The sequence below is a fragment of the Ictalurus punctatus genome, chromosome 5 (genome assembly GCF_001660625.3).
Source record: "Ictalurus punctatus breed USDA103 chromosome 5, Coco_2.0, whole genome shotgun sequence".
Taxonomy (NCBI): domain Eukaryota; kingdom Metazoa; phylum Chordata; class Actinopteri; order Siluriformes; family Ictaluridae; genus Ictalurus; species Ictalurus punctatus.
Window position 1 is genome coordinate 31,684,923 of NC_030420.2, and position 15,119 is coordinate 31,700,041.

General features: G+C 39.9%; 1 protein-coding gene across 4 annotated transcripts in view; it reads right to left on the bottom strand.

Moving 5' to 3' along the window:
* slc6a6a (solute carrier family 6 member 6a) overlaps positions 1-14,726 on the bottom strand; it is a 23,697-nt gene extending 8,971 nt beyond the window's left edge. Inside the window, exons 1-5 of one of the 4 annotated variants that reach the window (XM_017466976.3) lie at positions 14,509-14,726; positions 12,308-12,382; positions 8,445-8,633; positions 4,627-4,856; positions 2,682-2,816 (exon numbers count right to left, since the gene is read on the bottom strand). In XM_017466976.3, the coding sequence (XP_017322465.1) occupies positions 2,682-2,816; positions 4,627-4,856; positions 8,445-8,452 (373 nt within the window). In that variant the 5' untranslated portion in view covers positions 8,453-8,633; positions 12,308-12,382; positions 14,509-14,726. The remainder of the gene's footprint in view (positions 1-2,681; positions 2,817-4,626; positions 4,857-8,444; positions 8,634-12,307; positions 12,383-14,508) is intronic. The other 3 variants (XM_017466977.3, XM_017466980.3, XM_017466978.3) reach the window with 3 other exon arrangements.
* Positions 14,727-15,119: the final 393 nt, after the last annotated feature.

Sequence of the window (15,119 nt, forward strand, 5' to 3'; positions counted from 1 at the left end):
TACTACTACTGTTTACTGTGTGTCCCATGGAAATTATTTCAGCACGCCTTCTACTTTCATGTCATGGAAAACACGGGTGTTTGTTCTGGATATTGTTTGGTGGAGCAACGGAAGAGCATTCATCATCGTTGGGAGATCGCAAGCTCGAATCCTGACGATGCCATAGACATCCGTAGCTGGGAGTGCTCTCTGGGTGGGAAGGATGGTATTATTTTCTCCGCTTTTGATCAAAATGACACTAAAAGATCGTGGGATTCTGTGAGCCCATGGAGCTGCGCAGTTAGCACTTTCCTGTTGGTTCCCCATGACACTGCATAAACAATAGATTGAAGAGAGAAACTACACACGTCTTTTGGTATGTGGTGGGAGCTAGTTGGTAGGAATCGGCAATGCCAAATTGGGAGAAAATTGGTTAAAAAAAAAAACAGAACAGAACATGTGACATTATAATCTAATCTGGACACTTTAAATCCCAGTTCAGAGTGACCCCGATATGTCCAACAAATGTCGGGTGTGGACACTGGAATTCTGCAGTGTTCTCTTCATGTTCACACGGGTTCATGCGGCTTATCGGTTCCTTTTTGCGGCGCACTCGAAAGCCAACTAGCAACATTACAACGACAGTATCCACTGGAGACGATTGATTCAGGGAGTCCTGGCCTTTAAAAAGCAGGTTCCCTGACTCTAATCCTGGAGAGCTGGAGACTCACTTGGGTTATAGGCTGTCATCGTGCTGAATCGGACATGCGTACGGGATGATCACTGACGAGCCGAGTCAAGGTCGAGTTTAAGGGCGTTGAAGTGTAAGATCAGGTCAGCAATACGGAGTTCTCCAAAGCCATGTGGCGGGCGCGCCACCAGCAGGCGCCAAGTTCGTTAATAACCTCGCCACAGCTGCACCTTTTATTTTCAGCGCGCATGGTGGTGTCTACTAACGAGCACCAGCCTTCCTGCCCTGTCGACCTCTAAACGTTTTTGTGGAATTGAGGGCAGCCAAAAGGCACTGGGCCAGGTATAATTGCAACAGCTGACTCTAATCCAAAGTGCATGATTTTGTGTGTGCGTGTACAGTATGTGTGTGTGTGCGAGTGAGCGAGTGAGCGAGTGTGGGTGTGTGCGAGTCTGTGAGGATGTTCAGCTGCTCCAAGCTTCCATGACGTTTGTGGGGTAAAAGCTACGAACCCCCATGCAAACAAAAGAGGATTCCAGGAGTGATAGGGACACGCAACTCTGCTCACACGCACGTCCACCCTTTTTTTGCCAGGAGAACGTGTTTGCGAAAAAAATATGTGCACCCTTTTTTCTTTTTTTTTTCCCAAGGTTAATAAGGTTATTAGTGTTTTGTACACGCGCATGAGTGTGCACAGGGACAATATATAAAGAGCTTAGGAGCTTAGAAATCATTATGTTCTCCATAATACGCCCACATTTTCGGTCTCTCACTCTTGTTCACGCTGCAAACAGATGAGATCCAATCGGCCAATGTATCTTAGTCATCGCTGGCTGCTGTTGCCATGGCAATTCAGATTCCAAAATGTCCTGACTAGTGGAGTTTGGGCGTTAGTCAGCGTGTGTGTGTGTGTGTGTGCACTGCTGATACAGGGCAAGAGCAGAGACAATACTATAGTAATAACCATGTGTGTGTGTTATATATTTATGTATTACATAAATGGGTCAAGGGTTCAAAGACCTATGTCCATCCATCCATCCATCCATTTTGGGTACCACTTATCCTACACAGGGTCCCAGGGAGCTTGGAGTCTACCCCAGAAGACACCATGGACGGGGGTACCCAGCGCTGGGCGCAATCGCACACACACACATTCACACACTACAGACCATTTGGAAATCCAGTCAACCTACATCCCATATCTTTGGACTGGGGGAGAAAACTGGGCACACACAGGGCGGAGCTGGGATTCGAACCCCCAACCCTGACCCCCAACTACAGAGTGTAGCATGTAGTGTGTGTTGCGTTACTCTGCTCTGAGCACACCTCTTATCGCAACCAAACACAAACAGTGTGCCTCCTATTTGGTATTGGTATTCGTTTAGAATACATTATCTGATCAGTCTGAATAACGCATTCGTGTTCGGTTATATCAGTAATGTACATGCGAAAACTCCAGGATGAAAGTATACGCAAGGTGGTGGAAGGAATCATCTGACAAATGCGTGTATATAAAACGCAACACTACTGAGAGTTCATTCTAAAGAAAGAACAGCATCACCTGCTGCTGCCTAGAAACCAAAACTGCCCCAGTGACACAGCTCACACTGCTTAGGCACTGAAAGCAGGTCACACACACGTACATCACAACAACAAACAATGCCTACCGGTTCTGGTGGCGATTTCCTAACTGAAATAATCTAATCAGTGCTTGTTTGCTAATCTGGATGTTTGATTGGACGGTTATATCACCAGCTTATCGCACACCGAACACGTCACACCATTGCCGTTATTATAACAGGAAATGATTTCTGATCTCTACTGAGATCATGATTACACAGCTGACCTATTTTAGACGTGTGTGTCATGTTGAATCAGAAATCTCACGCATTCATTAAAATATGTTGCCAAACTGTACTGTAGTACATCTCTCTGTTTCTCTCGCTCACTCCCTGTCTTGTTATTTCTGTCTCCTCCTGTGATTTGGAGTCTGTGGATCTCTTTCTCTCACCAGTGAAGATGGGGCAGAGTTTCTCCCAGCAGGTGATCCCTCCTTCAGAGGTGAACTGGCCCAGCGCCACCTCCAGGAAGAACACGGGAAGTCCTCCACCAAACAGGAAGATGAAATATGGGATGAGAAATGCACCTGAGAGGGAGGGAGAGAGGGAGAGAGAAAGAGAGAGAAATCAGAGACAGGCTTTGGATAGTGAGATAGGTGAACAGTATAGGTTTGCAAAAACAATCAGTGAGAGGAAGACTAGCATTACAATAAGGGACCAAAAAAAGTTGGTTCAGATTTAGATTTAGAATAAAAAATGATTCTATAAAACAATTCTAGTTGGACTTCTGAATCGATTCTCCATAACAAAATGTTCTATGTAAAATCTGAATTAATCAATGTTATAGCAAAACGTCCTATTTAGATCTTGAATAAGCGAATTCTATAGCAAATTCTAACAAAATGTCCTGTTTAGAATCTAAATCAGAATCGATTCTCTAACAAAGTTCTAATTAGAGACTGAATCTATTTATAACAAATTCTATAGCAAAGCATTCTATTTAGATTTTGAAGAAGAGTCAATTCTATAGCAAATTCTATAGCACATTCTGTTTAGATTCTGAATCAGAATCGATTCTATAGTAAATTCTATAGCACATTCTATCTAGATTCGGAATCAGAATCCATTCTATAGCAAATTCTATAGCACATTCTGTTTAGATTCTGAATCAGAATCGATTCTATAGCAAATTCTATAGCACATTCTATCTAGATTCGGAATCAGAATCGATTCTATAGCAAATTCTATAGCACATTCTATTTAGATTCGGAATCAGAATCCATTCTATAGCAAATTCTATAGCACATTCTATCTAGATTCTGAATCAGAATCGATTCTATAACAAATTCTATAGCACATTCTATTTAGATTCTGAATCAGAATCGATTCTATAACACATTCTGTAACAAAACATTCTATTTAGATTCTGAATCGATTCTATAACAAATTCTATAGCAAACTGTTCTATTTAGATTTTGAATAAGAGTCAATTCTGTAAAAAAAAAAAAATCTATTTAGAATCGAAATCAGAATCGACTCTGTAACAAAATGTTCTATTTAGATTCTGAATCATTAGAATCAATTCTATGACACAGGCCGTCTTCAGAATCGCTTTGATCAAAGATGAAGAAGTCAGTGGCAATCCAATCAATGTTTATTTTTCGAAAAGTAACTGTTTGAGTGAAACAGAAAAAAGGGAAAGAATTGAATTCAATCAAAGCCTTTAGCTTCAATATTTTATCATGTAAAACTCCTTCTGTGTGTAAATAATAAAAAGAAAACATTTGATACAATTATTATTAAAGTGTAAGAACAAATAATTATGGTTGAAGTTACATTATACTGCTTCACGTAGTTGTATCTTTTAAATAATAATAACAATAATTGAACCAGAAAGAAGTAACAAGAGCTTAACATAATGACACAGTGTAAGGATGAGGTACGGATGGTATTAGGGATGCTGGAGACTGAATTTTGTCCCCATATGGCCGTCCACTCATTCCTTTCACATCAAGGTGAAAGGAATGAGTATTTTTAGATCATGTTTACACCACAGAGTTTGGAAAAGCCCTGGCATCATTAACTTTATTTATGAAAAACAAAGGGAGCTCTGTGTCACTTCTCAAAAACACAAGTCACCTTTGTGATTCTCAGATCATAGGGGAACAGGGTGAGAAAACACACCCACACACACACCTCTATGATACACACAGATACACACATCTATATGACACACTCATGAAAAAAGATACATAGTAATAAACATTTCAATAATTCTACAGTTAATTAGACAAAATATCTATATGTTCACAAGACAGAAACACAGTTATAGCGTGGCAATATATTACTAATAAAGATGTTTTACAATGACACCAAAAGTCACTCATAAACACTAACCTCCACCGTTCTTGTAGCAGAGGTACGGGAAACGCCAGACGTTCCCCAATCCAACAAAGCCGCCGGCTACGGAGAGCAGGAAGTCCAGTTTGCTGGCCCATTTCTCCCTCTGTGGAGGTTTTCCCTCTGCCTCGTCCTCTGGCCGCGTGCCTGGACTTTTACCCGGAGATGGCTTTAGCGTGTCCTTATGGAAATCCTTCAGACATTGAAGCTTCTCTTTCTGTGCCATACTAGGGACAGAGAGAGAAATCATCAAGTCACGCTACAGTCAGCTTCTGAGTGTACAATCGCGCAAGTATTAGAGAGTGGGGTCATTTATATATTCATTTCCGCATTATTTGGTCATATTATGCATATTTCCCACAGTCCAAGACCTATTTTTTTCCAAACAAAAAAGTAAGAGCATATAGAAAGCCAAAACTCCCAAATCCACCAAGAGGATATGAAAAACAAACAGAAGAAAAAGAAATTATAAATGAGCAAAGCACAGGTTAAGCTGTGAACAATAGGTGGTACAAAATAGTGGTGAGAGCCTCCTTCAGACCAAAGACAAAGCCTGAGAGAAGCCCAATCACTGAAAGTCTGGAGGTCTGGACTGAAGGTGGACTTGCTGACTGGCAGTGGAGATGTAGGATGAGGTCAGATATCAGAGGTCATTGGAAGGATATCAGATGCATTTTTTCAGTTGACACAATGCTTGGTGAGGAACTGAAGAAGCTTACAGCAGTGAGCTCTTCCTGAGTTTGTGATGAATTTCCATCCCGTGTAAATTTGTTTTTGACCGCCAGTTCTGCAGTGAACAAATAATGGTTGTCATCATGACGAAGGGTTGGCTTGTTAGTGTAATATAAAAGCCCAACATATGAAGGGAAGCTTAGTGTTATTAATGAATTGCAGCATTTTTTGCAATCAAATGACACCTGATAGATGCTACTATAGATAGATTTACTAATCACCAAAGGATCAACTCTATACCCATGTGGCCCTGAATTTTTCCTCAGGGCCCTATGTTTGCAGCGTCCTATATTCCCTGAGACCCACATACATCTTGGGTGTATCTTGGGTACTATGTACCCAGAGTCCTATTCTCCCAGGTTTCTGTGTTCCCAAGGTCTGGTGTCTCTAATGTCTTATGTACTGAAGGTCCCGTGATGGTCCTCAGAGCTCTATTAACCTTGAGTCCTATATGTCCTTTGTATCGAGACTCCAAAGTGCCCACAATCTTTTGTTTAAAGGGCCCTACATTCTCAGGATCCTATGTACCTAGAGTCCCATGCTCCCAGGTTCTTGGGTTCCCAGAGTGCTATGTACCCAGTATTTTTGCAGGGTTCTATATCCCCACAGCCCATTGTTCCCAGATATTCTTATTTAAAATAAGGGTCCTGTGCTCCCTATTTTTAATTTTCAAAATAACCTTATGCTCCCTAGGAGCTAATGGTTTAGCATATCGTGTGCCTCAATCCTTTATCCCTTACCATAAAAACAAAACTAATGTCTAAACCTCTTATGTTTACAAACCTATACATTCTACGATTATTTTCTGCGCAAATATCCATCGGGTTCGTAAATTAAATAAGTTCAAATACATTCGAAAGCATTTCGTTTCTTGTAAAGTTGATTAATTACATGGACCTTTGGTGACCCCGTGACCTAAAACCTTAGGCTAACTGTTGGGTGTTTTAGTTGAAATAAAGATGCAGGGGCGTCCGTCTTATTTCTGAGGAAGTATTTTGAATTCGTAAAAATTCGATGAAAACATTATAAACAAATAGTGTGGATGTGATTGTAATAACAAGTGCCTGGGGACCGTCCCTACCCCCTAAAGCTAAGTCTGAAGTTATTTCGGATCCTTAGGTCATATTTGTTTGAGGTGATAACATCGGTGTTAACATCATGACTGAAGACTATGACAGTTTTGTAAACAAAAGACTACTAAAAGAGATTATTGATGAGGGTGTTCAGGTTGGAATAGGGAATAACATGACAGACATTAGAGGTACATGTTACACATAAACACTTAAGCTAAAATTGACCTTGAGCTATTGTTTGAGTGATGTGCTCTATGTTTTACTGACTAAGTGAAGAATTTTATTATGAGTATATGGTGTGGTGAGGCGAGCTGAATAATATTTTCCAATGGAATTAATTGCTTCTATTTCACAGGTCCAACCCCTGTCAAACTGTAAATTTTCCACTGGTCAAACAACTTTTTTGTTGTTTTTTTTCTTCTAGTAAACAGACGGACAATGGAGATACTACAGCGTGTGTCGAGCAACTTTGATACACCAGGCTTAAGTAAGTGAAAAAATGAGGTGCTATGCAAGCGTAGAGTATATTGCATAACATCATCCGAGGATCATGAGGGATGATTGGTTTGATATTGCAGAAAAAGGAAACTTATCCATAGTTAAAGATTTCTATTTTGGGATAGAAAGTTTGAAGGGGAAAGAGAGCAGGACAGGATATAATCAGTATAATCATTCACGTCACCAAATGTGTTTACTAAGAAGTAAAAACGAGAGCGTGAAAAAGAACTGGTGTAATTCAGGAGCGCAGAATTCAGTACACTTCAGTATTTCTTACGCTGATCATTTATCAGCCTGATGCTGTTATTTGCCTTAAAATCTTGGTAAATAGTGAGAGACCCAACCAAAGGTCATGCAACCAAGGACATGCAAATTGCATGTTGGGAAGCTTTTGAGATGTTAAAATCATTGGGTTACTTCAAACGTAAAGAAAAGTGTTACTATAAACGTAATGTTTTGTTTTACATCGAGAACACAGTATACTTTCATTCTATTAGATATTACATAAATATCACATGTTGCAAATGGTCCACATTAAATATTCACATTGTACAATATACTGTAGCTTCCAATTTTCTACTTCTTGTTTTCTCTGACACTATTGGTCCAAATTTTGCCAATCAGAATGAGGCTGCTGGGAAGATATTACAAAGCCCAACCAACCATCACAGCCTGTATGAGTTCAGGTATTTCTGTAATATCTACCAAAATGCTGAAAATGTACAGGATATCACGCTCCTGCGTTACATTTGGCGTATACGGTGGTAAGTGACGATTATGGCATTTAAAGTTAATGTATTCAAAAACGCTTCTTAAAGCTTCTAGAAATACCTTGCTAGTAATAAATGAAATGTCCTGGGACCCAGTTAGCATTATGCCAGTGGAATTATGCTAAAGGTTTCCCAGTAGACGTCGTTCGTTTGAAATGTTAGCCATATTTTTACAGGAAATTGCTTGTACTGTTATTGTGGAAATTTAGCTGAGATTTAGCTCAGGATTTAATGTACCAAAGTAACAGGCTATTCTCAGTTACAAAGAGCAACAAAGTCAAGTCTTAGGGGTTCTTATATTTCTCCAAACTGAGAACATGCAAGAGATGAACACGCTGACATTTCCAAATGGACTTTATTACATTAGCAGCGCGATAGCGCCTGGTGGATTGCTGTTTATTAAGGGTAAATAGGATGACAGTGAATGAGTTCAATCAGCCCTAGGAGGCTAGCAGAGAGATGGAGTGGAAGGAATCCAGAGAGAAATGTAACACCATAGCAAAACCTGGTGATTATCCAGAGAAAATCCCAAAAGAATGTCCTTTTGAAAACTGTACCGTCTGAGCAAGGGGTGGGAGGTCGGGGGTGGGGGGTGGGGTCGGGGGGTGTGTGGGGGGGGGGGGGGGGGGGGGGGGTCAGAGAGATCAGCACTCCCGCAGAAACATAAGCAGCTAGGCGGCCTGCTGATCGTGGGACAGAACTGTATCCCGATAACCAACGAAGAAATGGAGCAGAGACTTACTCAGCCATGGTGGCCTGACGGTGGCTGATGATCGACCTATTGGACCAGTTTATACTGTGAGAGCGAGGGCAAACCGACACGGCTGCAGCAGGCAACGGTTAATCCAAGGCAGGAAAACACAAGGCTTCTGCGAGTTTACCAGAGTCAAAACCAGGCTGAAGTTCAGCTCAGAGGAAGGACATCATAATCCTCACACCAGCACAGATGGCGTGAAACATGGCAGTTGCACATAGCGTCATGTGAAACAAAATACAAGACAATCAAAAAATTAGTCGAGGACACTTAAACAGCCGGCTTTCGTGTCACGCAGGCGTCCAAATACGATCAGACACATTATCCTTTTAAGACTAAATTCAGTTTTATATTTCTGAAGTCATTTAAAATTAACTCTGGAAGCCGTTTCCAGATCATCAGGAAAAAATTCATGAAAAAGGACAAGAATTTGTGTAACTTTTTTGTTGAAAATGTTTAGCATTTTCTCTCATTTTTCCATGGATTATTGGTGTGTGTGTGTGTGTGTGTGTGTGTGTGTGTTTTGTGCCAGTATATTTCCATATTACCATTACTGGCTACACTTTCTCACAATTTATTATATTACTATTATAGTGTGTTAGTAAATGTAAATGTAAATATCATCATTTGATACGAGATTTGAATTTTTAATTTTTTTTAAATTTTATATAAATGGTACAGTTAGTAAATAACTAAAGAACTTTCAGGACAAAAATTCACGACATTCAGGACTCTCTTCATGCTCATCGCATGTCATCACAAGCAGACGACATTCGCAGCTAACTTGTTAACATGGACAAACACGGGTCTAGGCTTTTAAACCGAGTTTGCATCTAGAAATCTAGCCTAGAAAAAAAAAAACATCACTGAAGCTATCGAGTGGACGCCATCTTCTTCAAGTCACTCACTCGTTTAGCTATACATGCACTGAACAAGGGATTTAACATGACACAGGAAACAGCTGTATAAAATATATTTTGCCCCAGACTTTTACCTCGGTAACTGCTAACCAATGCAGTAACATAACAAAACACATGGCAACATGCTGATTCCAGTTATTTGTGTTGTGGTTTTGGAGCTACAAACCATTTAGCTAGCTAGTTAGCATTTAAACGTTGCTCTCTGAATGTAATGTGGGGTCACATTCAACTCTCAAATGAACAACAAGTGAAAGTCGCTAACTTGCTAGCTAATAAGGTTGGGTAATATGACTTTTCGTGAAGTGCGTGAGGAAACAACTTGTTGTTTGAACTACAAAACATTCAGCTAGCTAGCTTTGAAATTTCATTGCGCCACATACGTGTAGATCTCTTGCAAACAAATGAACAGTTTAAGTCTGGTCAAACTAGTGAGCTAACGAGGCTGGGTGATATGATTCAGGTCAGACATTCTGAGAAAAATGCAGGGATTGTCAGTGCTTTAGTAACTTTTGTGATTTACGCGAGCTGTGCGAGGACACGACTTCTTGTTTTCAACTACAAAACAATCGCTAGTCACATTTTATTTTTTACTTTGTTGCATCAAATGCAGCTCTCCTGCAAACCAATGAGTGAAGTGAAAGTCTGATTGAACTAACAAGCTAAGTTGCTAGCTAATAAGACTTGACGAGTTTATTATTCTGCTGAACTGTGTGAGGAAACAGTGTGTTTGAACTATAAATCTTTAGCTAGCTAGCTGTTGAATTTCGTTGGGCCACATACAACTCTCTTGTAAACAAATGAACAAAGTGGAAGTTTGGACAAACTACCCAGCTAACTTGCTAGCTAATAAGGTTGGGCAAAAAAAAACGAATCGCGATAGACATTTTGAGAAGAACACAGGTATCGTTAATACTTCTGTAACACTGACCAAATCAATTATCACTGAGGTAAGTTAACGGATATTAACCCCCCCATCAGTTGTTTTGTGTTTTCTTACTAAATTTATTTTATTCATCTTTTTTTTTGTGTGTGTAGATTGTAGACTAACAGATTCGCAGGCCATTTACTAGCTAGCAGCAGGCACGGACTGGCCGTTGGGAAGTTCGTGAATTTTCCCGATGGGCCGGTATTGTGAGGGCCGGTATTTTTAATAATTCTGATAATAAAAGCAGGCTATTAAGTCAAATTATGTGTCAGGTGATCATGACATGAATTCAACTTTGACAAAGGGGGAAAACCTTTAGAAATAAATAGTTTCGTCGTTTTACATATCAGCCCAACACATACAATACAAATGAACAGATCGTGTGTGTTTTTTAAATTTATTTATTAATGATTCGTTCATCGAGAAACATGGGTGAGTTTGAATTTGGTGTATCAAATTCAGCAAATTCCTGGGCTGCTTTTTTAAAAATTTTTTTGCCAATCTGCCTCTGGCTAGCAGGACAAAAAAAAGGGTTAGCTGCAATATTACATGCTAAACAGGCTAGACAGCCATCTTGTATCATTACACATATGACTTCCAGATATTCCTCATTTGGCTCGTCACTCTCGGACCCCGACAGAACTAGATCTATCCCTGAGGATACATAGCTGTATGTTATATCCTTATTACAACAGCTGATATTTCATCTTTCTTAAAGGATACGCAAGGACAGTGATGATAATGTAGATGGAACATAAAATGAGCATGGATTTGATTTAAGCTTACAGACCTGCAAGAGAAAAAAGCAGTAAACCTACTTAGGGTGGCTTTCCTACAGCATTACATAAACCATAAATTACTGGAGGGATTACCAGAACCCCATGTCGTTTTCAAGTCAAATGAACCCCTCGAGGATAGCAGGTTCACTCTGTGTCAGGATGTAGGATTTTCATCTTAGACCTATTCATAAAGGCCAGCGCCACAGTGCTGTTGATTTATTCTTTATGTAATCTACAGAGACATGTCATGTGGCTTCAGAGCAGTTAAGTACATGAACATTCTGTAAAATGATGTTTGTGCTGGCCTGACCTTTAATCAAGGTTGTAAAGCATTAGCAGAGTTATATCGTAGGGAGTATTATTAAATGCGCTGCGCTGTCGCTTTATGGTGCGGTACTTTGGCAAATGTTTTGCCTTTATAGTGGCAATAGCTTGGGTTTTAAAGTGCGTATTACATTTTATTGCATAATGGCTCTCTATAGCCAAAACAGCGTGCCTACTAAGGCTTTATCTTTTCTTAGTTGCACTCTGAGCAAGGCATAAAAAGAAACAGCTCTCCCTCCTTTTGAATAGACCATTTTAATTGCACTATGAGGGACAATTTTACTTAGTTGAATAGAACAAAAAATTCAGCGCAAAATAAAAAAAAAAGCGCCCAGTGTTAGGTGTTTAATTAACACCTAATTGAACATGGGAATTTTTGCTCCGGAGAAAACGAATGTATCTGATTATTACAATCTCATCTGACTAAGAACAGACTAGAGGCCATGTAGTGACGTATCAGAGCAGATTAAAATAGCTCCGGTTTTGTGTCAGGCATTTGGCCTTGTATGCCTTTCCCTTGGCTAAACATCAAGATAAAGTGTCAATGTAGGATTGTTTATGGAGTTATGTGTCTTGTGTTTGTAATGTAAAATCAGACTCTACAGTCACACCTTTTGCAAAAATATTTTTACTTAAATCATCCAGAGTACATTTTATATGTCCAACCACTGCTATATTTCTTTATGATTTTCACGTGAGGACAAGGCGATTTAGGGATGTGTCGTTTACAAACGATTCACTCCGCTGAACAAATCGCTTAGGTGAATCTTCTGTGAAAGATTCACAGCTATAGCTGATGAAGAACCGACTTTAAATATATCAACTACAGTGTTTATTATATATAGACCAGGTTAAGGTGCACTGATTGTCCTCAGTTTGTGTTCACTGGTTTATGATTCTTACCGTGTTCACACTCGTATCACTTTAGGTGTGTAGCAACTTCTACTGTTGTTGTTTATGGGTGTACACTGTCCAGCTCTTTTAAAAAAAAAAAAAGTTATTTCTTAATGACAAACGTAGTAGTAGCTATATATAAATCCAAAACTTAACCATTTAAACACATATTAAATAATCCAGTAATCAGTGTGAAACTGGTTTGTTTGATTTACATGCTATGTGCTACTCTTCATACTAGCTTCACTGACAGATCAGCAAAGCAAGCTGCACTCACCAGAGACACCAATAATCTCTACTACTTCTTTCCTTTATTTTTCTTCATAATGTCTCTATACACATTGGACGAGAAGTCGTACTGTATATGTAGGAGTTTTTCTTCCATTTTGATTCAAGGGAATCATTTAGTTCAATCGTGTCGTACATGTACATACCACCTTTCGCTTTGCCACTTGTTCGTGTGAATGTCAGGTTAAACTTAAGGTCAGATACGAAGGTAATAAACTCTGGTGCAAAAAAGGTGCAAATGCTTGCCAATGTGGTCCTTATACATGCGTCTTTTTGTACCCTTAGCAAGCGAATCATAATGCCAAAGGAACATGATTAAGGTGCATAATTGGGCCTTAAGGGCCACTGTTGTGCCTTTGAGGGCTTGTCTAAATAGTTTATACCCTGGGAACAAAAATGTAGCAGCGCGGCTCCTTAACGGACAATAATTTGTTGACCTGTTAAAGTTGAAGGACACGTCAACAGGTCCAGAGCCGGATTTTTATTATTATTATTATTATTATTATTATTATTATTTTGGGTTTTTTTTACGCGTGTAAAACTACACACCTTACCCTTTGCTTTGAGGTTCACTGTAGTTACTCAATCATTCATAGTAGGCTAGTTTCTGAATAATATGCCTTAAGGTGAATAAATAAATAATAGCAACAATGAGACTTTAAAGGGTTTGAATACTTAATATCATTCTTACTTTTTAGGATTTATGTACTATTGGCTATTATATTAAACGACTGCATATCTACAGATTAAAATATTATGACCAGCCATACAGTATAACCACTTGTTTTTGTTTGTGTGTTTTGTGGTGTTGGAGGCGAATCGGCAGATGATTCAGAAGAACGAATCATTTCAGTGAACCGAGTTAAACGATTCGAATCTTTGTCGAGAATCATTAAAGGAGAAGGAACCGTTTTTTTTTTTTTTTTTTTTTTTTTTTTTAATCAAATCGGGGTTATTAAATAGCCGGGGTTATTCTTCAGCCTGAATTAAACTGTCACACATATCACGGGCATACTGGGTCCTATACAGCATGATACAAAAAGAGTACTAAATAGTACCCCATGTCAAAACAATGCCGTATCTACAGCAGCTCATTTAGGATAAACAATACCGGTGTGAGTTTAAACAGCCATCAGGCCGCATCCCAAATATCCCCCTAATACCCAGACAAGTCCACTACATAGGGTGTGCAACAAGGGTTTTTAGAGACTACGAAGTGCGCTACTTATTCACTAGGGATTTATTTGGGATACATCCTTTATTAACGGGCTCCAGACACACCGGCAGGCGTCAAACACAAAAGATCCTGGTGTGTGTGTGTGTGTGTGTGTGTGTGTGTGTGTGTGTGTGTGTTAGTTCTTTTTAAAAAGCACCACAATACATTTTTATACCCGGACGACACTTTGTGTTCACAAGGCACGCAAAGCATCTTTAGCCCTTAAACGTTTTCTTATTCCACCCCCCCTGCGGAGACGCGAGACCCGGGTGCGCTTCACGCAAATCCTCCTGCCATTAACCTACTTTATGATCTAATTATAGCTTAAGCAGGAGTTTATATCCGTGCACAGAGCATGCACGGCTTTTAATCCATTCATTGTAGCCTATACAGTAAAGCCCCGTCGGTCTCCATAGCTAAATACTAAAGGCGTTTAACCCAAAACGAATGAAGCACGTGAGCGCACCAAGCCTCACAAGACTCTTAATCAATAGCATCCTATCAAAGAAAGCTTCGATGGAGTGGGGGGAAAAAAACATCAATCTCCCACTCAACTGTGAAGTCAAAGCATAAAGTAGCGACACCGGGGAAACAGTTGCAAAGTGCAACAGTCACGCGCGCATAATACACAGGTATAGATATATTATTCTTATACAGGCTATAGAAAGAGCACGCATTTCCACTAATGAGACAGGATGTCATTTACCTGTGTCCTGGATTTATTGCTCAGTCTCTTCTTGTCCTGCCGTTTCTTTGTGCGGTGTGTGTGTGCGCGCGTGTGTGTGTGTGAGGGAGGGAGTGTGTTTGTGTGCGCGCGCGAACCGTTGAGGCAACTACAAACAATCTTGACGTCCTCTCTTTCTCTCTTTCTCTCTCTCCGACCCTCGTGTCTTATATGGGTAATATCGGAGAGTGGAAAAACACCAGACTCTCCGTGCAACAGGAGTGTGCCTCTTAAAGAGACACGCGCACACGCACACGCGCGCGCGCGCACGCACGCACGCACGCACCGTTCACGCGCTGACTGTGTTAACGCAACGCATTTAAAATGGCTAATCAGTAGTAAAACGGTATTTTATAGTACGCGTGAGCCCTGGACAGGAGGTTACCAACAACATCATTCAGAATTCAGAGACAAGATATAACCAAGAACATTTATAACAGCACTGCAAACTATAAAGAAAAAAGAAAAAAACTTTTAAAACAGGAGCATTCATACATTTACTCATATAAAAAGTGTAATCAGAACGATATCACGTGGGTATTTGTGTCAGAGGGAAATTAAATAAGCGCAGCGTCAGTTTCAGGTGCAGCCAT